This window comes from Apteryx rowi, unplaced genomic scaffold (genome assembly GCF_003343035.1).
Source record: "Apteryx rowi isolate R43461 unplaced genomic scaffold, aptRow1 scaffold_132, whole genome shotgun sequence".
NCBI lineage: Eukaryota > Metazoa > Chordata > Aves > Apterygiformes > Apterygidae > Apteryx > Apteryx rowi.
In genome coordinates, this window is record NW_020447553.1 from 29,564 (window position 1) to 54,417 (window position 24,854).

Sequence of the window (24,854 nt, forward strand, 5' to 3'; positions counted from 1 at the left end):
GCGGTTCTGCTCTTGCAGGCAGGGTGCTAATGAATCTGTCTTCTCCTTAGACCTGTCAAGAGGACAAGGTTGTCCTTGTTTATTCTGACAGAGCTGCTGGAGTCGCTCGTTTTTTCCCCTTTCTTTAATTTCATCCCTCGAATGGGCGGACTGCTTGCAAATCTCCCCCTGCCTTTGGGTGCTTGTCCCACCATCTCCTTGCTTGGCTGCTTAGTGGTGCATTTGACTGTCACCTCCTTACCCAAATCCTCTATGTTATTTTGATTCCTCACTCTCTTCTCATCTCCCTGCAGTTTTTCCTTCTGATAATGAGCTGCTCAGCCTGGGATGTGTTAAGGGATCATCCTGCTCTTCATACAGGATGATCCCACCTGGGATAGACCTGGCCTTTCTTGGGGTGCAGAAAGGCAGTAATAAGTGAATGCGTCGCTGCGGTTAGATGATCAGCTCAAGCCTGACCTGATTGTATCCCTAACCCGTGGCGAGTGCAAACCACAAGGGTGTTTTGAACTAAGATGATTTACTTTGTAGTTGCTGGGGGCTGGAAGCAGACAGGCCTTTGGTGGTGCTTTGTTAAATGACAGAATCTTAATTATTTCTGTTTTAAGTTGCTCTTCACCTTGGCTCCTTCTCACCACTCTGGCTTCTTGGAGGGTCTCGCTGCTGTCTCTAAGGGAGGTCTGTCCCTGTGACCCAGCCCTGCTGCAAGACCGGAAGATGCTGATTTAAGTTCTCCTTGAACTGAAGAGCAGGAAGAAAAGAGCTTTTGGGGATCTGACCAAAAATGAGCAGTCTTCAAAATAACGTGCCAGGGCAAATGGTTTTTGCATCTCTATTCTCCTCCTCCTCCAGTTGCGTGAGGTAGGCTCAGTTTTCACTCTGATGTCTGGTCTTTGGAGGTAGGAAAGGAGTCGGATATTCATTCCCTGTAGTCTTCAGAAGCAGCTCTTGTCTTGTTTTGATGGTGCCGGCTGCAAATGTACGGGAGTCGGAGCCAGCCCATCTGAACGGTGCTGGTTCTCCTACTTGCCCCATTCCACTTCCAGTCTGGGCCTTGAGATCTCTTGGTGGGAACCTCCTTCCCATGTGAGCCGCCAGGTCTGGAGCGTGGGAAGTGGGCTGGTGACAGAAGAGCGGTGTTTTCTTTAGGCCTTTCCCAAAATGTGAGGTTGTCTTGTGCCAGGGACCAGCCTATAACAATACTTTCTTTGGGACCCTGACAGTTTTCACCATGCTGCTTTTCCAGCCTGTGCAAATGCTGGAGTCTGTTCTGTGCTCCTTGCTAAAGGTTGTGCTCTGAAGTTGGTTTTTTGCTCTGGAAAACAGCCCTTCAAGGCCAGGTTGGAGTTAACCCTTTCAGATAACCGGTTGGCTAACTGTAGAGCTTTGCAGGTGAGGATCCCGCTCGTGTGATTCCTCCGAGGGGTTGGCAAGTGGATTGTCCCAGGTTTTTGAGCAAGGGGAAGTGTGGGACTTGCCTGCTCCGAGCAGCACTCGGTGGAGGAGGCTCGCTTGTGCTTGGTTGTGTCTTTATCGTCAGGAGCTTCCTGTGGCGACATTCCCGTTTGCAGAAGGCTCGTTGCGTTTCCTCTTGAGCTCTTTGATTAGCGCTGCTTATCTGGGGACTCTGACTCACGTTCACTGAGCAGATCGTCGTGACGTTTGAGGTGACTGTTCCCGAGCCTGCCGCTGGCGCCACAGAACAACGGGTGCAAAGGACCTTGTGCTTGTGCTTCTGCAATTTATAACCGCTTGGCCTGACCGCCCCCTTATCAGTGAGTTAAGGGACCATGGATTGGATCAGCGGAGGGCTGGATCCAGTGTAGGAGGGTCAGAGAGTCCTGCAGAGGAGAGATGGTGAGGAGGACCGTCTTGTTACCATCGCAGTGGGGTACTCCAGAGCCGCTCTGTCAAAGCCCTCTACAGTATCTGAACGGCTCCATCCCATGATTTGGGTCATCTCTCTATCTTGACCATCTCCTTTTGATTCAGCCTGTTTTGCACTGTCCCCCTTTACCCTTGGGCTGAACGTCATCACGGCGTGCTGCCCCAACGCGGCTCACCCTCAGCAGGGCAGGACGTGAGGAATGGGTGCTATGAGGTGTCTCAGTGGATGGTCCAAGCAGAGAGCTGCCGTTCGGGGTGTTTTTCGAGCAGCCCTTGAGGCTGAGGCTGGTGTGTGGCTGTTCTCCTCCCTCGCCGACCCCGGGGGCTCCCTGCCTCTGGGAAAGCGGGATGCGGAAGCTGCGGCTATTCATGCCCTTTGGGAGGCCGCCCCGCTTGCCCTGTCGCATTGGGCTGCTTGAACTGTGAATTTTAATTACACTTTGGGATCAATATGGTGGCCTTGGTAACGAGCTTATTGCTGCTGCAGAATCTGTTTACTTCAGGTTGGTGACAGCCAAAGAACTTAGGTGGCCGGGGACGTGATGTTCCAGCTAGTCAAACAGGCCGCATTGTAATTCGGGTGAGGATCCCGCAGCCGTTGGGGAGGTGGGTACAGCTTCTCTTTGGCTGCCTCCTGCAGACCTGGAGTCTGCAAGCAGGTCCCATTCCTGGCCAGCAAAGGAACCGCTTAATTCAGAAGCAGTAATTTGGGTGGGGGCTACAGGATCCTAGTTTAGAAATGAGGCATGTGTGTAAGGAATGGCTCCTTTCGGGCTTTGTGGGGAGAGGGGAGGTAGGAACCTGGAAAGGAGGTTCCTCGGGGCTTTGCCTTGCTGAAATCCGCTTTGTTTTCTCCTTCCAAGTGGCCTGGGGTGAGGTTCCACCTGCGTCTGCTGTTTTCTGTCTCTTCTCCTCTGCCTTCCCGCAGGGAGCCCCGAATATTGCACATTCTTTTTCTGGCACCGTGGGGGGAGGCTTAATTCCAACCTGGGCATGTTTTGGAGCGAGAACATCTGGCCGATCCCTATTGACCTTGGAGCTGTCAGCTGTTTGCAGGCAGCGTAGCCTCAATCTCCCTGCATAAACCAACTGCTTCTCCAAATATACCCTGAACTCGCCATCCTGGCAAGGAGGTAGCAGTTGACTTCCGATCCCTCCCCCTTCCCTTTCTTGGAAGGGGCTTAACTGTGTGAATCAACCCTGTTTTGTGGGAAGGGGATGTAGCCAGCTGTTCTCCGACATGGGGAGTCAACATCCAAGAGGGTGATGGGCTACTGATGTTTGTCTGTCCTGGTGGTGATTCTCATAGACTCTTGGGCAGCAACAGCCTAAGCTGAAGCCTGGGGTTTCTCTCCTGCCTTGCAGCCCCTCTAATCAGAGGTTGGTGCCAAAAGGAAAGTCATTCCCAAAGCTGAAAAAAGTAGTACGTTGGTAACCGAGAGCCGGGCTGCTTTAGACGTAAGTGCTTTTAGATGCACTTGCGGAAATACCGGTGCAATGGGCTCAGGGGGGACCTGCCTGTGCAGGTCATGTGGTGAAGATGGGAGAGTTTTTTTCCTCTGAAGGCTGGAGTGCTTTCCTTGCGTTTCCGATTGCACGGCTGTATTTCCTGACTCTCTGGAACGTATTGCAAATAGGCTGCTTCTGTTTGGACTCTGATCCTGCCAGGCATTTTCCCTTAGAGACAAGGCATGGGGATGGAGGGTCTTTAAACTGTAGCTGGGGTCTAACCTGGGTGTTTTTTGCCACGTTGGTCTCTTGAAAGACTTCAAAATGGGCCAGATAACCTGGTACTGGGCTGGGTACGTTTTGTGCCACATCAGAGTTCAGTTCTGTTGGTCATCGTCGCTCTCTTAAAGATGTGATAAGGGTTGAGGTGGTTCAAACTCCACATGCCAGCAAGGGAGAAGCTGTTTTCTGGGTCTGTGGAATAGAGCTGCCCCGGCAGGTGGTACCTCCTTGGAGAAGATGCTGACCTGTAGCACCAAGCAGGCAGAGCAGAGCCTGGCCCATGGTGGTGTTGGGTGCTCCTGACTGCTGCGGTGAAAGGAAGGATCCTCTGCAGGGATCCTGTTGCTCCCTGATTTTGCAAGCCAGTTCTGGGGAGGAAAAAGAGGCAGGTAGGACACTCGTTGTGCTGGGTGATGTGGGTGAACAGACTGATCAGTTCCCCCAAAACACAGGTGCTGCTTTAGGATGGTGAAGGAAAGGTCTTGGCTTTGCTCATGGTCAGCTATAGGCTGTGGCTATCCCTCGCTTTGGGCCCATATGGGGCAGCTAAACAAGCCTTCCTTGGAGACAACGTCCAGTTTGATGGCATTTCCAGGCACTCCCTTGCTCTTGTACAGCTGTGATGGTAGAGCTTTGTTTTCCAGTTAATTTACAAAGCAGCTTTAATTAAAGGACATTCTCTATAAGCTCTGACACACAAATTTCCATGGGCTTCAAAATCGTAAGTGGCCAGACAGCCCATCTGAGGCTGTTAGTCCTTGGTTTGCCCCACGAGCCCTTGGGCATGACTTCATACACAGTCCTGTCCATGAAACGCTCCTAGCAAGGTAACTCCAATTGATATCGGTTCTCTTATTCCCCCGATGCTTGCTTTGCTGTAGGCACATACCTGGGTAGTTACTGCAGATGAGTTGACAGATGCTAACTCCGTAATGTCTCCAAACCCATCATGGCCAGCTCTGATGAGCGAGCAGCCCATTAAAGACCATCAGGCTGCGCTTTCCCTGTTTCCAGGCCCCTTATCTGTCCTCCACGTACCATAATATCTCCAGTCTGTCTGGCCAGGGGATGTGTGTGAGCTAATTAGTTGACCCAGCAAGCAGAGCAAATTGCTTTTTGCATTGTGCGCCACGGGAAGCAATGTTTGCCGGTCCGGGGAGCCGCGTTCCCACGCCGCGCCGTGCTGGTGCCGTTGATCCGCCTCGCTCGGCGCTGTCGGGGTTAACCCCCGAATAGGGCCGGGCGATCGCTTCCTTTAAAGGTCCCGGGTGTGGAACTCTTGCCTGCTCCTGCTTTGAAAGAGATAGCCCTCTGCGTAAAGCACGGAGCGATCCTTTGCCTCGAAATCTCCGAGTCCAAGGACCAGATGCGTTTTCTCCTGACGGAGCGCTTTCCCTGGGCTGCTGGTGGAGGGAGTGCACCTTCGACCTCCAGGTGTTTATAAGGCAGTAATTACGCCCAGTTACTTTTTAACAGTTGAACGCTTAAAATCACATTTATTTTATTTAATGCGGCGTTCTGTTTATTTTTCCCTTAACCAGCTTTTACGGCGATTCTCACAATGACTAAAATCTTGCGGCCCTTTCCAGCCCTTTAAACTTTGGAACGGGCCCGTTTCTTTCCTGGTGTTTCTCGTTCTCTGCTGGGTGTCGGGAAATCCTTAATTCTCATCTAGTACGCATGGAAACTTGTTTTTTTCCAGTGCTTTAGCCAACCAGCCCTTCTTTGTCAGTGAAGGATTGGAGGCTGGTATTAGGGCTTGGCCGCTTTGCTTTGCCAGGACCTCAGCGCTCTTTATTTCCTTGTCGGGAATGGCAGAAAGGTTTCCAAACGGAGGTCTGGCAGCTGGCTGCCATCCCCGCTCGGGGAACTGGAGGCTGTGGGGAGAGGTCTCTGCCCCTCCAGGAGGAAAAAGCTGCCTTGGGACCCATCTCGGAGCAAGGAGCTAAAGGTACAGATCGAAGCGGCGCTGAATTCGCCCGCTCCGCAGCCCTCGGACGGTGAATCTGCCAGGCGGCTCTTCCCAGCTGTGGTGTCCCTTCGCGCGAAGCACTTTGAGGTTTCTTTCCGAGTCCTGCCTAGCCGAGGTTGGAGAACCTGCACGCCACCAAGGAACGACGCGCGAAAGCCTTGCTGTTTTGAAGGCCACGTCTGGAGGAGGAGCAGCAGCGGACGGGGCTAGATCCCGGCGATCCAGCCCGGGTCCTGTCCCTGCTGGCTTTCCCCAGGGCCATGCCAGGAGGTGCGGAGGGTCAGACAGTGCTGAGCACCTGGGTCCAACCTCGCCGCCAGGCTGTGCGCGTGCACCTGCGTTAAGGGAGGTGTTGGGTGTCGCTAACCCAAAACTCGTCTGCCCGGGCCTGCCCCGGCCTCGTGCTCCGTCTGGGGGATCTTTTGCTGATTTGGATGGAGCGGGGAGAGGGCTGGCGTGCAGCGGGTTCCCTGCCCTCGCCCAGACGCTCTCCTTCGGGAGCCCGTGGGAACGGGGGCTTGGCTGACACTCTGCCCTGCTTCGCGGGTCCTCTAACCACCGCCGAGCCCCGCCGAGGAGGGGGCACGGTGCCCTGGCACGGCCCCATCGCCGCGCTCGCACTCGCCGTTCCTCCGCCACCGCAGCGCTGCCCGCTCGGGCCTGCTGCCAGCCCGCTCCTGGCTCCGGAGTCAGCGGGGAGGAGAGACATCGGGAACCTGAGGAGAGACATCGGGAACCCAAGGAGCCCGCGAGCAAACTCCCTGGGAGGTTTGTGGGTTGCTTTGGGGAGGGCTGTTTCCTCCTGGTCAGGACACATAGGTCCCCCCTGGGACCTGGGTGGTTGCAGGAGCGGAGCCTGGGAGAAAAACTCCATCCCCTCTCCGGAGGGGTGGCACAAGCAAACCTGCCACTCTGCTCCTCTTTTTGACCTAGAAAAGAAGAAAAGCCTCATGCTGGTTATTTATTTATTTCCTCGGCTGCTGCGTGGCTGGAGAGACCTCAGCCGCCGGGGTGCCTTTGCCCTCTCTCGCGGCCGCATTGATTGAATGCGATGAGTTGCTTCTGAAAAGAAATGAATTAAAGCAATTGTCGTTTAGAAATGCCTAAATGTCCCAGCATGGCAGGACCTGGCTCCTTGTGAGAAAACAGTCACGGCTTCCCAGGAGGACGCTGTGCTGGGGAAATGGTCTTTCTGCAAATGATGAATTGCTGCCAGTAGACCTCGGTGTCTGAAGCTGCCCATCTCCAGGCCTGCACGAATCAGTCTGGGTAAAAAGCTGACGATAAAATCAGCTCTGCAGTGCCCGTGAGGCTGGTAAAGAGGATGAATGCTGATTTAATATGTAAAGCACTTCTTTGTCGTGCTGGTAAACTCGGTCAGCCTAGAAATGACGGACGTCAGAGGCAAGTCATACGAGGGCAGAGTGGGCAACCAGTACCCCCAGTCTCTTTCGAAAGTTATTGTGGGCGAGAGGAGATTAAATGAAGGGAATTGGCTGCCCTGAACAGCCCTGGTCTCTGCTGCTGGCTTTTTGCAGTCGCAGGAAAGGTCCCAGGACCCTCAGTCTTTTGGGTTTTTCTCCTGGGGGCAGAAGCGGGTTACAGAAACTCTTGCTCTCCAGGTTGTGGTGTTGCCGTAAGAACGTGCTCTGCTCTGATTTCATTGTCTCTCCCTGGGCGACTGCTCCGTATCATAGAGCTCCTCGCTGCCCGGGGGCGATGGCAACTCTGGAAGCCACTTTGGAGGCTGCTGTGTTTTTAGATGGTTCCCTGCTCCCTTCTCATCTTTCTTCTCATCTTGTGTGAGCTGTTCTAGGGATGGAAAGAACAGAAAATTAAAAGTAGGGTGGTCTTCTGTGGCACGGACAAGTCTGGCTCCTCCTGTGCCAGCAATAAATCCAACTGGACTTACAAAGCCTCCTCTAGCTCGGAGAGGATGCGGGGGAGGACTTCTCTTATTCAGTAAGGCCAAAGCACTTCTCCAGCGAGGCTCATGGGGAAACGTGGGATAAAACATCGGAGGTGGCACACCCTGCAGTCACGAGTTGCCGGTTCCTTTCTGGGGAGACATTACCAATCCAGAGCTGGAATCGGTTTGCCCTTCCTATCTTGTAATAATTAAACAAACGAGGCTGTATTTGCTGTGGGCGCTTGCGGGGCTGGGTTCGGGACTGCCGGGTCAGTCTGTCTACACGTGGGCAGGTGTCTTATAATATTAGGAAGGAGCCAGTTGCTGCAGTGGATTTTTAGCTACGTGGTGGCTTTGGGAAGCACCGAGCTGAGCGGTGCAGCCAAACGAGGTGGCCAGGCTTCGCCTTGCAAGGGCTCGGGGGGGTCCCCATCACTTTTTTGCACCTTTCTCCGGGCGCAATGTTGTATCAGAAAGATCGAAGCTCTTTCACCTCCTGCCCCGCAAGAGTGGGCGCCTGCGCGCCTTGTTTGACTTGAAAGCAAGCAGCCGTCGTTGGGAAGCGCCGGAGCTGCGTGGGAATGGGTACGGTCACGCCAGGTTTCGCAAGGGGAGAAAATGTACTTCTGGCTTGACAGGGGTGATTGAGAGCAGGCTGCGTTCAGCGTTGCTCTGCTGAACCTTGGCAGGCAGATGGCGGGTCCTGGTGTCTTTCCGCAGGGCGCTTCCCAAAAAACCTGCCGCGCCAAGGGAGGCAGTGCCTGTTCGGCACCGGGCTGAGGTGCCTGCTGGGATCCCGACTCTGGCGCTGCTGCTGAGCCTGTAACGTGGTGGCGATGCCCAGAAGAGCCCCTGCGCTCTCTTTCTGGGGAGCCCTGGGTGAAAAATCAGTGCTGTGTTGTTTTTCCTCCTTGATCACGAATTGCTGGGATGAAAAATATTTTCCTTACTATTAACCGTTGTGCTCCACCCGGCTGGAAAAGCTGTTTCCAGCAGGACAAAGCTTGGGATCTGATTAGCAATCGCACCGTCGGGAGCCAGAAGCAGAGACCGTTGCCACCACGCGAAGGTGGATGGGCCGTTCCCCTCTCGCCCCCGGCCAGCCCGCTTTTGGCTGCAACCCCTCCGCAGCAGGCGGCCCCGGATCGGCAGCCCCCGGCGGCGATACCGTTCTTTCCAACTCCCGCGATGTGCCGTGGGATTACGAGATTTCCCTGCCCTTAATGCCAGCGAGAGCACCCGGCACGTGGAGAGGTAACGTGGCCGACGGCCCCTTCACCTGGCTGCAGCAGGCACCTTCCTCCCTCGCCCCCCTCTCCGCTCGTTGCCAGACGCCGCGTTAATTCGCGTTTGGAGGGGGTTTGACGCGCGAATGATTCATTCGATTAGGAAGCCGCTTGCAACGTTTGATGATAATTTTAGCCAGGGCAGATTTTGCTAAGCTGCCAAGTTCAGATAAGCTCTGGTAAAGCCACGGTGGGGATTACTGTGGTTGATTCAGCACTTGGTTTCTTCGGCAGTGATTTCCCCCTTGCCCCCAAATTCAAATTCCCCTTTTTAGAACTGCTTGTTTCTCCCCAAAGTGGGATTGTGCCTGGGAGCTGGCTCTGTGCCCACGGCCAGTGCTGCCAGGAGGGACCAGCGTCCGAAGAGGACGGTGGTGTCCGGTGGCAAGCGGGTCTCGGTCAACCAGGCGATGTCGGGACGATGTGGAGCTGGGGGGGGACCACAGCAGCCGTCCATCCCCACCCTCTCCTCCTCATCACGTCCTGAACAAGCTTTTCCCCAAGAAGCCATCCAAACAGTGCGTTTCGCTGTAGGGAAGTGCCCTGACCCATGGCTCCGATGTCCCGGCTGTCCTGTAAGCAGGGATGGAAAAACACCTGTGACCTGAGCAGCGAAGCCCTGGTGTTCTGCTTTTCCTCCTAGGTTCACCTCTTCCCTGGAAACCTTTCCCTGAGATGGAGAAAATTCCTCAGCTAACACTTTAAGCTGTTTTAAAGCCAAGAACTGCCTTATGGGACATGTTTACACCCTCTGGTTTGATGAGTTGCCAGAGGGAGAGGTTTGGAGTGAAGGGGCAGAAATATTGCTGCTCTGAAGTTGCTGATGTTTTTCCCTCTGGAAATGCCTACGGACAATATGCCAGCCTTCCTCCCAGGTGACACAGGGCTTTCTCAGGCTGTCCAGAGGAGATCGATCCAAGCAACAGACCTTGAACAGTGTCCAGCAAAGTCATTCCTTGGTTAGGAAACTGGTGCACCTTGCTGTCGTGGGCCTGCCTGCCAGCTCCGGACCCGTGCCCTGTGTGCGCTGCTGCTACCTGCCTGGTATCTCTCACGAGAAGTGCTTCTGCTCCTCTTATCTCTCGGTACCAGCTCTCCCAGCATGATGTAGGTTATGATGCCCTCAGGTTTTTCCCTCCTGCATGAACCAGCCTAAAACAGCTGCAAAACCAAGCCTGCAAACTCCATTTAACATTCCCCTTCCTTCCACGAACACAAGTTCATGCAATTTGCCGCTGAATCACGTGGCGTCTGCTGGGAAGTCTGGTCTGGGAAGCAGGTACCAGGCGGTAACATATCTGATATGGAGGAGCTGGCTAAAATCCTTTTTGCAGCAGCACCCACAAAAAAATATGGGCTTCTTGCCTGGGTCTGACGATGGACTTGAGCTGGTGCCAGCGGAAAGGGTTTCACCAGTCCCTTTGAGCTGGTATTGAGGTGATGAGCTGCTTGGTTTGGGGAGCAGCTTGGGAGATTGGGGCTTTTAGGCTTTTCTGGCTGCTAGGGGAGTGGGGCCAGGTGGTACTTCTCCTGTCCAGCCTCTTGGAGGAGATGCTCAATGTCCACCACCCAGCATCATCATGCACGTCCTCCTGATAGCTTGGACTGACCCGAGGGTTTCATGTCCCCATTTCCCATCCTTGCGGGTGGAAGCAAAATACCAAAGCTGTTTTCAACTCATCAGCTGGGTTTCTCCAGGAGTCGTGGCTCTGTTTTATGGTCCAAATAGCCATAATACTGCCGTAGCCATCCTGATCTCAAGACTATGCGGATCGCTCCTTTCTGGGGTGGATCGTCTCAAGTAAATAGTTTCATTCTTTTCCCCTTGAAGACTGTTTCCCACATCGAAGCTTTCAGGGAGCTTTTGGGATTGTTGTGGCATGGAAAACCCATCCTTGAGGCCACTGTGGCTTGTCTCTTTCCATCATCTTGATGTCTTCAGAACTCTTCTCGAGGTCTCCTGGGTCTGTGGGGATGCTTTGTTAATCCCACTCCCTGCAACGACGTTTCATCCCGGTTAGGTGGCAAAATTAAATCCTGCAGTGCCACGATCAGAGGGAAGGGACCGTGTTGGGGCCCGTGGTCAGCTGCCAGGGTGGGGGTCTCCTGTGCGGTGGCGTGCCGGGGAGGGGATGGCTGGCTCTTTTCCTAACATTTGGCTTTCATTTCTGTTTTGTCTCAGTCGCCTTTCTACTCCAGCAGCAGAAACGGGGCTTTCTGTTGGCTGGTCATGTGGGATGTTTGCAACAGTGGAGTAGTTTGGGGCTTTCTTCCCCTCCTTTCGGCCCAACGCACTTGAATTTGAGGAGATGGTGGTAGGTGCCGGAGCCTTGAGTTGCCTCTGGCTGAGTGAGGAAGGAGGGGCAGCTGTTTTAGAGCTTCTCTTACAATGGAAACATCTGTAACGCAGAGGAGATTGAAAGTCAATGCAATGTCAACTGCTTTTTGTTGAAATGTTCTCTCTCGCTGAGTGTTTTTCCCTCTGTTTTTAGTGTCGTTTTTGGAAGGATGCGCCATGTTTTTTAACCTGCGGGATGCCCTGCTCCTGGGGAAGTGTTTGGAGAAACACGAGGAAATCCGAGTTTCTGCTGGGACCACCCCGGCTTGCTTGCTGTTGCGCTTTTGGGCAAAAAAATCAATCTGGACCGGTTGGCGCTGGGTCTGTTGGAGTGTGGACTGTGCTCTGAGCGGCACGGGTACCTCTGCCCGTGCGCGGCTTGTCTGGAGGGTTGCACGGTATTTGTGTTGTATAAGTAGTCCGACTTTCTTGGCAGGAAACTCAGAGAGCCAGAGATGGGCTAAAGGGGATGTTTCAAGGCCGTTTGGGTGCTTTTTTTTACCTCAGGTGTGAGGTGTCAAATCCGCTTTAACCTTCTGATGACAGAAATGATCAGGCAGAGGAAGGGATCCAATTTTGGGCTCCTGGAGCCACAGGTCTGTTCCCTGATATGTTTGGTAATACTCGTTTCTATGACTACAGCAGTCAGGGTGGACTGAAGGGAGCCATGGGCTGGAACATCCTGGAAGACAATGTGCCGTAAGGAGCATCTGCTGATTTAACGCTTCTCTTCCTTTGCGCTTTTCAGCAAATCCAGTTTGCAGATGACATGCAGGAATTCACCAAGTTTCCAACCAAGACGGGCCGTCGGTCTCTATCCCGCTCCATCTCACAGTCTTCCACCGACAGCTACAGCTCTGGTAGGTGCCTGGCTCCTTGCCTCCGCACAATCATCTCCCAAAGCCGGTGTCAGCCAGAGCAGACGCTGCTCGTGCTGGGTGTTGGGGTGCTCCATGCCACTGTGCAGATAATTTTGGGGGGTTCCTGGCCTTTGGCTGGCAGCAGCGTCTTTTCCTCAGATGCTGAGCACTGGGTTTTGCAGAAATTTGGATGGGTGCAGGGCTGTCCCTGTGCAGTATCCTCTGTGCCTGGAACAGATCTCGCATGACAGTGAAATTGGTTGCACTCAGCATAACGAAGTCTTGTAGCTTCAGCAGTTTTGAGGGAAGGAGGATTGTACTTGATTGCCTCTGCTCTGACAAGTGGCTCCGTCAAAACTCATCTAGGTTGGGTTTTAATTTACCTGCTTTCCTTTGAGAGAGGTTTGTGTTCCGCTAAATCAACCGTGTTTGCTCTCATGGTTAAACCTCAATGTATCAGTTAGCTTGGTAGTTTTAGAGGTAACATGAGTGCAAAATTCATTCTGGACGTTGGCTTTCCTTACGAGATCTGTAGTCTGAGACGTTAGCATGTGCATGCATGAAAACCTGGAAGTCAAATGAAGCATAAACCTACCTGGACGGTAGGAAGCACCCTGACTGCCAGGCTCCTGAGATCCTGGCATAACATGCATTTCTCTCCTGGCTTAGCTGCCTCCTACACTGACAGCTCTGATGATGAGGTCTCGCCCCGCGAGAAGCAGCAAACCAACTCCAAGGGCAGCAGCAACTTCTGCGTGAAGAACATCAAGCAGGCAGAGTTTGGGCGCCGGGAGATCGAGATTGCTGAACAAGGTAAAGGTGGAGCGTGGGGTTTGTGGGGCTGGATGTTGTGCCCTCTGGAGGCCGGGAGTCAAGCCAAGGCATTTCCCGAAACTCCTGCTGCGGCCTTGGATGCCTCGACTCCCTCATCTCCACCCCCCTAATCAGCAGATTATGTGGGGAAGAGCTAGACGCGACAACAAACATTAATGATGTGTTGCATCCATTTTCTAACGACAGCAAGGCTCTTGCAAGGCTTAATGTTCTGGTGGGTTTGGATGGGAAACCTCAGTGGGCAAAGATCTTGCAACGCCTTCAGAGACACTAGAACTGACAGTCTCAACCCCTTCCCTTGGGGCTTGTGGGAAGCTGAGTTACAATTTCAGTGGGGCTGGTTGGGTAACTTTGCTTTCAGGCTCCTTTTAGACACATGTTGCCAAAGCTGTGGAAGGGGGAGACAATGCAGGCGCGTTTAGAGCAGCTCTTTTGATCTGTGGCAGCACCATACTCATCTTCTTTAGGTGCGTGCTTCTCGCTGATGCAATTCTGCTGCAGGGCTGGTGACCTCCTTTAGCTGGGGCACATCTGATGTCTTCCTTGGGCAAAACGTGCCCCAGACCTGTCTGGTTATGTGGTCGCAAGGACACTTTGTCCTGAGCAGCTTTGTCAAAGTGATGAATGACGCTGACATTTTGATCCCACTGTGGACAGACCTGCAGGGCTGGGGTGGGGAGCTCTCTCCCCAGCTGTATAACAGCTGTGGCAAAAACCTTGGGGCTGGATGTGTCCTGTGAGTCCCCGGAAAGGGGAGCAGGTCTGGCAGGGGGGGGGGGTCCCTACGGAGTAAGCCATCATTAAAACCCTTCTGTTCCTTTTACAGACATGTCTGCTCTGATTTCACTCAGGAAACGAGCTCAAGGAGAGAAGCCTTTGGCTGGAGCTAAAATCGTGGGCTGTACACACATTACAGCACAGACTGCGGTGAGTGGCTGCTTGTCTGGGGTGGGAGAGACCAGCTTTTCCCTGAGGAAGAAAGTCCCTGAGTTTTCTCCTAGCCTTGAGGAATAGGAAGAGGCACCCCTGGTTTTGCAAAAACACCTTGGAGAGGTTCTGCCACCTGCATTTTCCCAGGGTGATGTTTCCTAGAGCCGATTGCTGATCCGTTCCTCGCTGTCCGTTTGCCCCACGGCCGTCGCCGCTCCCTGGGGGCTGCCGCTCACCGCTCTGTGTTGCAGGTGCTGATCGAGACGCTGTGCGCGCTGGGGGCGCAGTGCCGCTGGTCTGCCTGTAACATCTATTCCACCCAAAACGAAGTGGCAGCTGCCTTGGCAGAAGCTGGTGAGTATGAGGGCGCCTTGGGGAGCAATGCCCTTTCCTGGCCTTTCTTGGTTCTGTAGGCTTGTCCCAGCTGGCCATTGCTGCTTTTTAATCCTCTCCGGAGGGTCCAGATCTCTTCGGGAATGGTTTGCAGCTGCTCTGTAAGCAGTGAGGTCTGAAATGACCTTTAGCAGCTCAGCCCAGGGCAGGGTTTGTGTGTGTGCTGCGACACAAGGAGAGTCCGTGTTGGTCGTAGGTTTAACTTTTGACATGGTAAATGCAAATGAGATACTAGAGGAAATAATTCTTGTGTGTTTCCTGCTGTAAGGAGCTGGCTGGATACCAAGATCCAGAGTTGCTGCAGTGGAGGTTTCCAAGAACAGGTTGGACCTTCAGGGAGGGATAAGCAGGTCTGATCCTGCTGTGGGCTGAGGTTTGATCGCTGGATGGCCTGTTGGCCCTCCTGTCTGTGGCTTTCCTGAGTTGGCCCAACTAGAGACAGCACTGTGCACTTCTCCAGCCCTTTTGCAGGAGTATTTTTGCTGGTAGTGCTGTTAGAAGGACCAGGAGGAGCAGTTGTGCAAGGCTGGGCGTCAGCTTCTGCTCGGGACTCTGCTGGGCTCCTCTGACTCTTCCAAACTCAGCAGATGCCAAAGATGATGCTCTTTTCCTTCTAGGTGTTGCCGTGTTTGCCTGGAAGGGGGAATCGGAGGACGACTTCTGGTGGTGCATCGACCGCTGTGTTAATGTAGACGGCTGGCAGGCCAACATGGTAATGAGCCTTCTTCCAGCCCTTCCTCTTCCTCCATGGAGCAGTCACTGATGGGCTCTTCACCCTTCCCTTGCTGGCACTGCCTGGCTCCTTGGGGCTGTTCCCAGGAGCCCTCTGGGGCTGCCCAGGCACCTGCTGACATTGCAAAGGCCACTGAGCTGCTGCTAAAGGCAGGGGGTCCCAGAGAACGGCAGCCAAAGCTGGCTCGGGGGCAGCGCTGAGCCCCCGTGGGGTTGTGGGGGCTGTGGAGACAGCATCCCGCAGCGATCCAAGGCGACACAGCCCGATGGCATGGGAGCGTCTCCTGCCAGAGATGCTCTCCATCTCTTCCCCCTTTCCGCCCCCCAGCGAGGCCTTTCCACAGTGGAAGCCCTGACTGCCCCATGCTCTTCCTTGCCTGTTCCCTAGATCCTGGATGATGGCGGGGACCTGACCCATTGGGTTTATAAGAAATATCCCAACGTATTCAAGAAGATCCGAGGAATTGTGGAGGAAAGCGTGACTGGCGTGCACAGGTAGGAGGTTTGGGAAGGCTGTGCCTTGAGTCTGTCCCACAGAGACAAACTGTCTGGAGATTGCTCTTAGTGCGTTGCTGCTCTGTGCTCCGGATCTCCCTCTGCGTGGGAGGCTGTGCCCCGTCTGGCTGCCCCTGGAGAGACTTGGTGTCTAATAACAGTGCTAAGGAGGAGTAACTCAACAAACTTTTGGCTTTGAGGGGTGTGTTTGTGCACCGTGTGGAGTTAGGGTTCTCTGAAGAATGAGCTGGGTCTGTCACCCTCTCTTTTTCCTCACTGGTTATCTAGAAAGCCTACTGAGACTGGTGTCTTTTGGTCTTTGAGGCCAGCTTGAGGTGTCCTGTGTTGTGACTGCTCTGGGTCCCTGCCGAGCATGGTGTGCAGTGAGACGTGGGCATCTCACTCAGGCTGCAGGGGACTTGGCATGAGCCTGCAGAGCTCTGGGAACGTGTGGGTTACCCCGATCGCACCTTTGCTCTCACCTCTCTGGTCAACCGCACGTGTCTCTGACCTGCCTTTGTCCTCTTCCAGGCTGTACCAGCTCTCCAAGGCCGGGAAGCTGTGTGTCCCAGCCATGAACGTTAATGACTCAGTCACCAAACAGAAATTTGACAACCTGTATTGCTGCCGGGAGTCCATCCTGGACGGGTGAGTCCAACTCTTCTCCCCATTCCCACTTTAACTCTCACACTGGAGGATTTGGCTCCAGCTCCTCTAGAGGGAAGCTGGGGCTCTTTTCTGCTTCGCCCTTGCTGGGTGCTTTCAGGACCTGGTGTTGGGGCCTCTTGCTGCAGATCACTGCCCCGTGCCGGCAGCGGTGTGCGCCTGACTAATCCCAACACAGGTCTCTCTCTGTCCCCCAGCCTGAAGAGGACCACGGATGTGATGTTTGGAGGGAAGCAAGTGGTGGTTTGTGGTTATGGGGAGGTGAGTTTCATAAGCTTCAGCCGGCAGAGCTGTGAGTCAGCACCCCCTGAGCCATCCTTCCCCCGGGGCTCAGCGTCCTGCCCCTTCCCTGCGTGAAGGCCACTTGCCCTTGCTTTAGGAGATCCGACCTGTAACCTGCCTTGTGAGCCATTACCAGGGAAATCTTGCTAAAGCCTGCTGGGAGGCTGGAGAACAAGCGTCTGATTTCCCAGCCTGCCTGCAGATTCGCTGGGCTGCAAATACAACAGTTGCTGGGAACGCTGGCCTGAATTCTAACTACCCCTGGGTGCTCCCATCTGGTGTCCCTGGACTGAATTCAGCATCCAGGCCAGCTGTCACTGAGCCTGTAAAAGAGGAGGTGGCAGGGCAGGCTGGATCTTGCTAGGGGATAACGCTCTGGTTGGGGAGGAATCGTACCACGAACTTGTAAATGATTCTGTCCTGGAAGAGCACGGAGCCGGGAGCTGACACCTTCCCTCCATCTGTGTGCTGTCTGCGTGGGTGTTTATCTTCCTGCGCGGTGATGGCCCTGGCAGTAGCTGCAAATGCTCTTCCCGGCAGGAACGTGCTTACTAATTTATTTAGACACCAGTGGAGCCCAGCTCTGCTCAACCAAGAGGCTGCGCTGGCTTTCGGCCAACAGCTCCGGGGTGGCATGTGATTCTCCAGCCGTGAGGCGTGCTGGGAGTTGTAGTCTCAGGGACTTGCCTTGAGTTTTACTGGATCTCTTCAAACCAAAGTAGCTCTTCCACTCTCACTGGTTTGCCCTTTCGGATGTGGGTTGGATGCCCGGTTTGCCCTGCCTGGCCATTTTCAGTAGATCTGAGCTTGGAGCTGGGTGATAAGTGAGGGTGTCTCTGGAGATGTTTCTTCTGCAGCTTCCTTGCATGGAGCTGGCCCCCAAAAAGGGGGCTGATCATGTGTACATGCAGACTAGCCAGGTGTTAGTACGGGTCAGGGGCATGGAGAACTGGGCTTTGCTGGGATACTTCAGTGTAATTGTATAGTGGAGGGAGGGATAGAGTCAGAGATGCTCTTACGTGGGCTCTGTTCTTCCCCATGCTGATATGGGGAGCGTGGGATGGAGGATCCATCCCCCAGTCAGTGCAGGAGAGCTCTGAATACCAAAGGAGCCCTTTGGTTTAAAGGTGAGTGGGGGAAGTTCACGCTCATCCAGATTGGCTTTAACCTCCTCTCGGAGATTTGAAGGAGAAGGAGAGGTCAGAAGGGCTCCCACGAGGGCAGGGGCCATTCAAGCTGTGAACATGTTGGTTTTTGGAAACCTCCTGCCAGCTGGCCACTGTACGGGAGGGCAGCCTTGGAGGGGGAGCTGGGCTGGCTGCAGAAATGCTGATCGCCAGGTATGTGGTTGAGTGGCTCCAGAGCCGGGTTTCCAGGCTGGTCCCTGGCATTGGGCAGATGGCTGGGATTAGCATCTCTCAGGCTGTTTTGGGAAAGGGGGGGGCTGCTGTAGCGCTCGTTGTGTCCTGCAGGCTGCTTCACGCTGATGCGTTGCCTTGGCAGGTTGGCAAGGGATGCTGTGCCGCTCTGAAAGCCCTGGGAGCGATAGTCTACGTCACGGAGATCGACCCCATCTGTGCTCTCCAAGCCTGGTGAGAGGTGTTACCTACTGCTTATGAGCATCTCTTCCTTTGCACTCTGGTCTGGCCTCTTTTAAACCCTGACAGAGGCTGAAACGAAGTCAGGAGACTCCTCAGAGAGCGTATGTCTTCTGATGAGGAAGGGTTGGGGCAGCTTTCAGGGCTGGTTGAGCAGTGGGATACGAGGTGGTTGGCATCTGCCGCCAGCTGGCTTGGGAAGACTGCTCGAGGGTCCATGCAGGGCTGGTTGAATGCTCCACGCATCCCTTGGCTCCTCCGACATATGTAAGAGCAGGTTTGGCACCTGAGCCTTTGCACAGCCCTTCCCCTTGCATCTGGCGTCCCCGGGGGTGTGGATGGATAGTGTGGTTGCTGTTGTGAGCAATTCAGAGCTGCTTTAGCAATACAGCGCTGAGATCCCTCCTGGCCTGGGGCAAATGGGGAACAGGTTCTCTTCCTCACCATGGTCCCTGTCCCCCTTTCCCACCAGCATGGATGGATTCCGGGTGGTGAAGCTGAGCGAAGTTATCCGTCAGGTGGACGTCGTCATCACCTGCACAGGTACAGCAGAGGGGTGTGGGATGATTGCTGCAGGCGAGTCTTGAAACAAGTGCTGGCTGAGAGGGAGCAGTTGTTCCCGAGCGGGTGTCTGGAGGCAGGATGCTCTGGAGGAGTCAGGGATGGAGGACAGTTTGCTGCCACACGCTGCTGATTTTACATGAGCAATGGGGGCTCTCTGGGGAGAGCTTTTCCTTTTACCCAACTCTGCTCTTTGACCATAGCCCTCCTCAGCACCTGGTAGGAGGGACTTCAAAGCCGTGTGTCCCCAAAGGTATTTTGGGGTCTCCTGGGGCCTGGTGAATTCATGGGACCAAAGATGAGCAATCGTCACGTGTCCCACTGTTGTCGCAGCCAGGAGGGCGCTCATCCTGGTTGAGTTTCACCCAATGTTGCTCCAGGCTGGGCTTCTCCTCACCAAGCACAGGGAAGGAGAAATTAAAGGGTTTGTATCTCCGCTGCCTTGGGTTCATTTGTGCCCTCCCTACCTGCAGGAAACAAGAACGTTGTGACCAGAGAACACCTGGATCGGATGAAAAACAGCTGCATCGTGTGTAACATGGGCCACTCCAACACCGAAATCGATGTGGTGAGTCTTCCCGCAGCCTTCGGCTGGCTGCGTCTGTCCTGCTGCTCTCGAACTCATCACTGACCACTTCCAGCCGCCTGCGTCCTCCCGTGATAACTTGGCCTCTTCCTCTTTCTCTCGCAGACCAGTCTCCGGACCCCGGAGCTGACCTGGGAGCGGGTCCGCTCGCAAGTGGATCATGTCATCTGGCCAGACGGGAAGCGGGTGGTGCTGCTGGCTGAGGTGTGTTGAGGACTGTGCCGTGATGTTGTTTTGGGGAAGTGGGGTCCCTTGCTAGCCTTTCCCCAGAAGTCATTGCATGTCATGGTTTGAAACGGAGATTTAACTATGTGGAAAGCTGCTGGGGCAATTCATATGTGGGAAGAGACGCAGAGCTCAGGAAAGGGTTTCTTGATTTTTTTTTTTTCCTTGTATTTTCTCTCTTCTCGAGGTAAGGGAAGTCTTGTGTACCACATGCGGCCATGGAGGTGCCATCTGGCTTGTTCTTTAGAGCCAGGAGCCATCCGCATCAGCGAAACACCATCTGCATCTGGCTTTGACAGGGCTTCCCACACAGCAAACTGGCTGGGTGTCTTCTCTTTCTGCTTGAGCTCTCCTGGCAGTAGGAGAGACCAGCTCTTTCCACAGACCATAAAGTCTCTCTGCCCTGTATCTAAGGGTGGAAAACAAGGCAGGGTTTGGACACTCTAGTAACATTCATGGCCCTTGAATCACTGCGCTCTAGTTGCTCTCTGCCCTAATAGACTTGATTCGGTTTGTCGCCACCTTTGGGACAAGTTGAGCTCTTGGCACACCCTCCTCCTGCTTTCTCCTAGGGCCGTCTTCTCAACCTGAGCTGCTCCACGGTTCCCACCTTCGTTCTCTCCATCACGGCCACTACTCAGGTCGGTACGCTGCAGGGCCGGGGCGCAAAGGGTGGGCTGGTGCTCTGGGGCCTTGCGCGTGCCTTGGGTGGGGAGACGGTTTGGAAGAAGCTGGGAACACGCCGTTGGATGGGCGCTCAGGATCGCACTGGGGCAAGGGATACTGTTGCCGCAGCCTCTCATCTGGGATGTGGTTCTTTGGTTACTGCTTCTCAACTGGAAGGTAACTTTTAAATGATCCAAGCTTCATGGCAGAGTGTTTCTGCTGTGCTGTAAGCAACCGGAGAGCTGTCTTGAAGCTGACTTCGAAGACGTCTTTAGAGCAGGGCTTTGTTTTGTCTTTGGACTCTTGATTTCTACATCCCAAGAAACTGGGGCCAATTTGGGGGGATCTGTGGGTTAATGGTTAAAACACTCGTGAGCGTCAGTGCCCTCTTGGCTGGGTGTGACATGGGTTGTGTTGCGCTGCTTGCCAGGGCTCTGCCCTTCCAAAGAATGATGACGAAGTCTGGCTCCGCTCTGCAAATCACGGTCAGTGCTGACTGTGCAAACGGTGCTGTGCCGAGGGCGGCCGAGGCCGGCGCGGCTCTTGGGCTGTGAGCGATGGAGGAAACCGCCGGGTTGGAGACACAGAGCTGGCTGCCGGCTGGGCCTCACCTGCCTCCGTGATGGTAGCGGAGGACCCTAACGGTGGGGAATTTGCTTTTCCCCGCGCTTGTCTGTTCAAAGCGACGAGGATGGGGTGGTGTTTTGGGCCTGGCGCTTGGGGGAGATGCAGTTTTACTTCTGCTGAAGGAGCGGCTGTGTTTTTTTAGAGCAAAGCTGTTAGCTTAAAATAAACGATCCCTTCCTTTCCACATGACATGGCAACCTTACGGTGTAGGAAAATTAGAGCTGCTCCCCTTTCCTCCATCCTCATGTTCTGCTTTTCCCCCAAGCAATAAGCCCAGATGCTGCAAACAGGCTGGGTGACATCTCATTTTCTATCCTTCTGGTCCACCCCCAGCAGCAGTTGGATCATGGAGACCCAGAGAAGGATGTACCTTAGGTGGAAGTGTTTCCTTCAGGGGATTTTGGAAATTTTTGCTCTGTCCCTCAGACTCACGAACCCTTAGCCCTGCTTTTCCTCCTTACCGCCGCTGCCATGAGCTGTTGTGCCAGCACATGGGGTTGCAGGTGTTTAGTGCCCCCCTGGCTGGTGGCATCCCTGACTGTCCCTGGGCTGTCCCTTGTGGTCTCTGCAGGCTCTGGCTCTGATCGAGCTTTACAACGCTCCCGAGGGCCGTTACAAACAGGACGTCTACTTGCTGCCGAAGAAGATGGGTGAGTGAAGGGAACTATCTGCTCGGCACCCAGAACTGGGTTTCTGACTTGTCCTCCCTGGGCTGCCGTGGGGCCAGCAATTTTGGATGTAAGGAGAAATTTGAATCTGGGCTGGACAAAACCTCCAGAGAGAGGATGGGTTCAGGGAAACCAGCATCCTTAAAACACTTGCTGGTTGTTTAATCTGTTTTCCTTCATGGGCTGCGTCTTGGTAGGTAGCCCTTCTCCTGCAAATTTCCTGGTTAGATACTTTACACACCAAAAGGCACCGAAAGGGGTTGCATGTATCCAGCCCTGTTCAGCGCCGTGGCGGGAGCTTAGCTCTGCTTTAGGGTTACGCGACGGTGAATCCGTGGCGCTAAATGGCAGGGACTGCCTAGCTAGACCCCGTTTTAGCTCTCTGTCCCCATGTGTGTTTGCAACAGGGTGCCCTGGCCCTTCTCCTGCCACGTGGTGAGTCCAAGCATCGGCTCCCCAAGTGCCGGAGGGGGGGGAACTTGCGTCCCCCTGATCCCCGCTCTCCTCTCCCCCTTCCAGACGAATACGTCGCCAGCTTGCACCTGCCTTCGTTCGACGCCCACCTGACCGAACTGACGGACGATCAAGCAAAATACCTGGGACTCAACAAAAACGGGCCTTTCAAACCCAACTACTACAGGTGAGTGGCGGGTCGGCAGCGCCGTGGGGCAGGGAGCTGCGGAGGCTGGTGGGCACATCTCCCGCGTCGGGGCGGCATCGGTTCCCGGGGGCTGAGCGACCCCTTTGCGGATCGCAGCTGGGCTGCCGGGGACGTGCCGGCTCTGTCCCCGAGCGCCTGTGGCCTCACTGTCCCCTCCCTTCTCTTCCAGATACTGATGGACCATATCCATGAAGGACCAGACCACACAAGGCAACGTTAGAGAGATTATTTTTAAAGACCATTTTATTTTGTTTTTTGTTTTTAACCAACAAAGAAACCTGTTTTTACGTTTCTTTTATCAGTGTGATTTTAAGGCCACTTTTTTTTTCTTCCTCAGTTTCACCCTTTCATGTGATCACATCTCTGTCTGACCTTGGCAGACAACCTGGGATTCGCTTCCTGCTTTGATGTGGCTGAAGCTGCCAGTGGCTCCCAGCCCTCGCTCCCAGAAAGGGTTTCCCTTTCCTGGTGTGTGAAGGGCAATTCATTCCTGCAATGATTTTTGGTTTTTTGTTTGTTTTTTTTTGACCTTTCCAGCCTGCGTTAGTCTCAGTTGGGATACCTGCAGATACGGAGATGCTGTTCTACCTTACCTTACGTTTCTTTCTTTGTGTGGATTATCTGCAACTTCTAAATTGCCTTAAAGAGCCCAGTTTTAGCTGCTAGATCAATGCTCCTGGCGCTGCCTGGGAGCACAGTGGCGCCTGCTGGCCACCTCGCGAATAGGTGACTGTCCCCAGCTCAGGCAGGGGCCCCGCACGGAGGTGGCCGGTGGCCCGGGTTGGGGTCGTCCGGCTGGGTAGGGGGAGTTCACTGTTTCAGGGTGCTAATCTGAATTCGGACGGGGGTCGCTTACCCAGCATTATCCTCATCTCTCCTAGGTTTTTTTTTTTAGCCAAACTGCACCTTAATTGAGTTAAAAACATTTCTGTGGTTTCTTTTTTTCCCTCTTTTCCTTTTTGATTCTTAAAGAGATGTTTTAAAGGAGGGAAGCAATGGGGATGGTGAGGCAACAGCACCCAGCTGTGGAGGTCGGGCGCTCCCTCTCCCACCTGGAAGCGCGGAGGTGGTTTTTAAGGGTTTCTGGAGGGTTTTTTGGCGGTTCACTTTGTTTCGAGCTGGATGCAGAGATGAGCCTTTTCCCTACACCGTCCCCTTGGCCGCGTACGTGCGGGGAAAGCGGCGGTGCCGTAACCTGCCTGGGTAATAGCGTAACTCCCCGTGCCCCAGCCGGGTCCGCTGCCCCGCGGACCGCTGCGCAAAGCACTTAGCTCCCCTTCGCGCTCCGCCGGCCCCGCGCCGGGCTTTCGCGGCCGGCCTCGCCGCTGCCCCGCGGCGCCTCTCCGCTGCTCGTATCGCCTCTTTCGTCCCTTCCGCAGGTCTCGCTGGTGACGGCTGTTTCTCTTTTCCATCTCTTTCGGCTTGTCCCGGGCCGGGGGAAGGTCCTTGCAACCCCGGGAGGTTTCTCTTTCCTTTTCCTCCCCTCCCTCCACACCTCTTTGCTTTCCCCCAGCGAAGCCCGGTGGGATGGAGGATCCCAGCCCCGGCGTTTTCCTTGTCCCCCCCCCGCCGCGTGTCCTGCCGGCATCTCCTGGTACCGAGATATTCGAGATGCCGTGGCACTGCAAGCCCGGGCTTCTCCGTCGCCTCCGGGACCGAGGCTGCCATCCTGGTGCCGCTGGCTGGCAGCCTCCGCTGGGCTTTGCTTGCTCTTGGGCGACGCTGGTTCCCCGGGGGAGCGCAAAACTCCTTTCCTCTTCTCCGGGACCGGAAAAAGACGTGATGAAGGCTGCTCGTGGCTTCGATCTCCCTCTGTCCTCCCTCCCGGTCCTTCTCCCTTGATTTTTTCCCCCCCTCTTGCCCTGCCCCATCTCCCAGTCTCCTCCTGGGCTGTCGCTGGGCCGCTCTCTCCCCGCTCCGCGGTGTTTCGGGGAGCACTTGCCGTCGCAGGGGGCTCGGCGAGCTGGGAGCCTCGTGGCGAGGCAGAGCGAGTGGCCCCGGGGGCCAGGACCCCCCCCCCCTTGCCCACGGCTCCCTCTCCCAATAAGCCATGCGCGCGGGGTGGCCGGGATCGGTGGCGGGCCGGGAGGGAGAGGTTTATTTTGTATATGAATGATTTTTAATGAATGCAATATTAATCCTTGCAGATGAGCAATAAATCATTAAAGTCTAATTAAACTATTAGGAAAACAAACCCCTCTGGTGCTGTGGGCGGTTTCTTTGGAAGAGCGAGCCAACGGGGTGGCTTTGGGGTGCCAGGTCACCCTGAGCCCCCCCAGGAGCTGCCTCGGGACCGCTCTGGGCCCCTCAGTTTGGGGTCTGAGTCCCCCTGAGCCCCCCTCCCAGGCCTCATGATCTGGGGTTTGATCCCCCCCCCGGGCCTTTCTATTGCAATTTGAGCCCCTCTATTTGGGGTCTGAGCCTCCCAGGTCCCTTGATCTGAGGTTCCCCCCTCTCTGATCTCTCCCCCGCCCCTCGTTTTGGGGTCTGGTCCCCTCCAGCCCCCCACGGAGGCACTTTCCCCTATCCCAGGGCAGGCCCATGGCTCTTCCCCCTTCCTGCCACTCCCAACATGGCGGCCTCAACGCGTCGGGGCACGCCTCCCAGGGCTGCGGGAGAGAGGAAGTGCCACTCCCAGCATGGCCGCCGCTTGGGGGCGGAGCTCCGCTGTCAGCTGAGTGCCACACCTAACATGGCCGCCGGGAGAGGGGCGGAGCTCCCGGCTGGGCCGGGTGCGGCACCGGACATGGCGGGCGGGAGAGGGCGGGGCTCCGCGGTGACGCGCGGCGCCCTGGCGGAGCGGCGGGAGGAGCCATGGCGCAGCCGGCGGAGCTGCCGGAGCCCGGCGCCACTCCCAACATGGCGGCGGCCCTGCCCCGGCTCTCCCTGCCGCTCCCGCGAGAAGGGGGGGTGAGTCCTCGCGAGAGCTCGGCGCGGCGCGCGGCGG

The 24,854-nt window shown here is 55.1% G+C and overlaps 2 protein-coding genes across 4 annotated transcripts in view; both read left to right on the forward strand.

Annotated features, from left to right (window-relative positions):
- Window positions 1–719: 719 nt before the first annotated feature.
- Window positions 720–22,205, forward strand: AHCYL1 (adenosylhomocysteinase like 1). 3 transcript variants are annotated; one of them, XM_026056690.1, is made up of 17 exons: window positions 720–861; window positions 11,872–11,983; window positions 12,653–12,796; window positions 13,644–13,744; window positions 13,999–14,101; window positions 14,758–14,852; window positions 15,261–15,367; window positions 15,899–16,015; window positions 16,231–16,294; window positions 17,819–17,907; window positions 18,386–18,456; window positions 18,948–19,042; window positions 19,166–19,264; window positions 19,858–19,926; window positions 21,150–21,228; window positions 21,766–21,886; window positions 22,077–22,205. In XM_026056690.1, exons 2-17 carry the CDS (start codon window positions 11,893–11,895, stop codon window positions 22,081–22,083), a joined length of 1,452 nt encoding a protein of 483 aa, XP_025912475.1. In that variant the 5' UTR covers window positions 720–861; window positions 11,872–11,892; the 3' UTR covers window positions 22,084–22,205. The 3 variants fall into 3 exon arrangements, with proteins under 3 accessions (XP_025912475.1, XP_025912474.1, XP_025912473.1); XM_026056689.1 differs by lacking the exon at window positions 720–861 and adding an exon at window positions 11,501–11,521; XM_026056688.1 differs by lacking the exons at window positions 720–861; window positions 22,077–22,205 and having other exon boundaries at window positions 21,766–21,890.
- Window positions 22,206–24,697: 2,492 nt separating this feature from the next.
- The window catches only part of STRIP1 (striatin interacting protein 1), an 11,580-nt gene continuing 11,423 nt past the window's right edge, over window positions 24,698–24,854 (forward strand). The window contains exon 1 of the mRNA XM_026056693.1: window positions 24,698–24,817. Coding sequence (XP_025912478.1) covers window positions 24,722–24,817 — 96 coding nt within the window. The 5' untranslated portion in view covers window positions 24,698–24,721. The remainder of the gene's footprint in view (window positions 24,818–24,854) is intronic.

Excerpts from the sequence above, each read along its gene's own strand:
- AHCYL1 (XM_026056690.1), top strand. The coding sequence starts at position 11,893 with ATGCAGGAATTCACCAAGTTTCCAACCAAGACGGGCCGTCGGTCTCTA. Across the intron at positions 14,853-15,260 it reads ACGGCTGGCAGGCCAACATG|ATCCTGGATGATGGCGGGGA; the intron begins GTAATGAGCCTT and ends CCTGTTCCCTAG. Across the intron at positions 21,229-21,765 it reads CTTGCTGCCGAAGAAGATGG|ACGAATACGTCGCCAGCTTG; the intron begins GTGAGTGAAGGG and ends TCCCCCTTCCAG.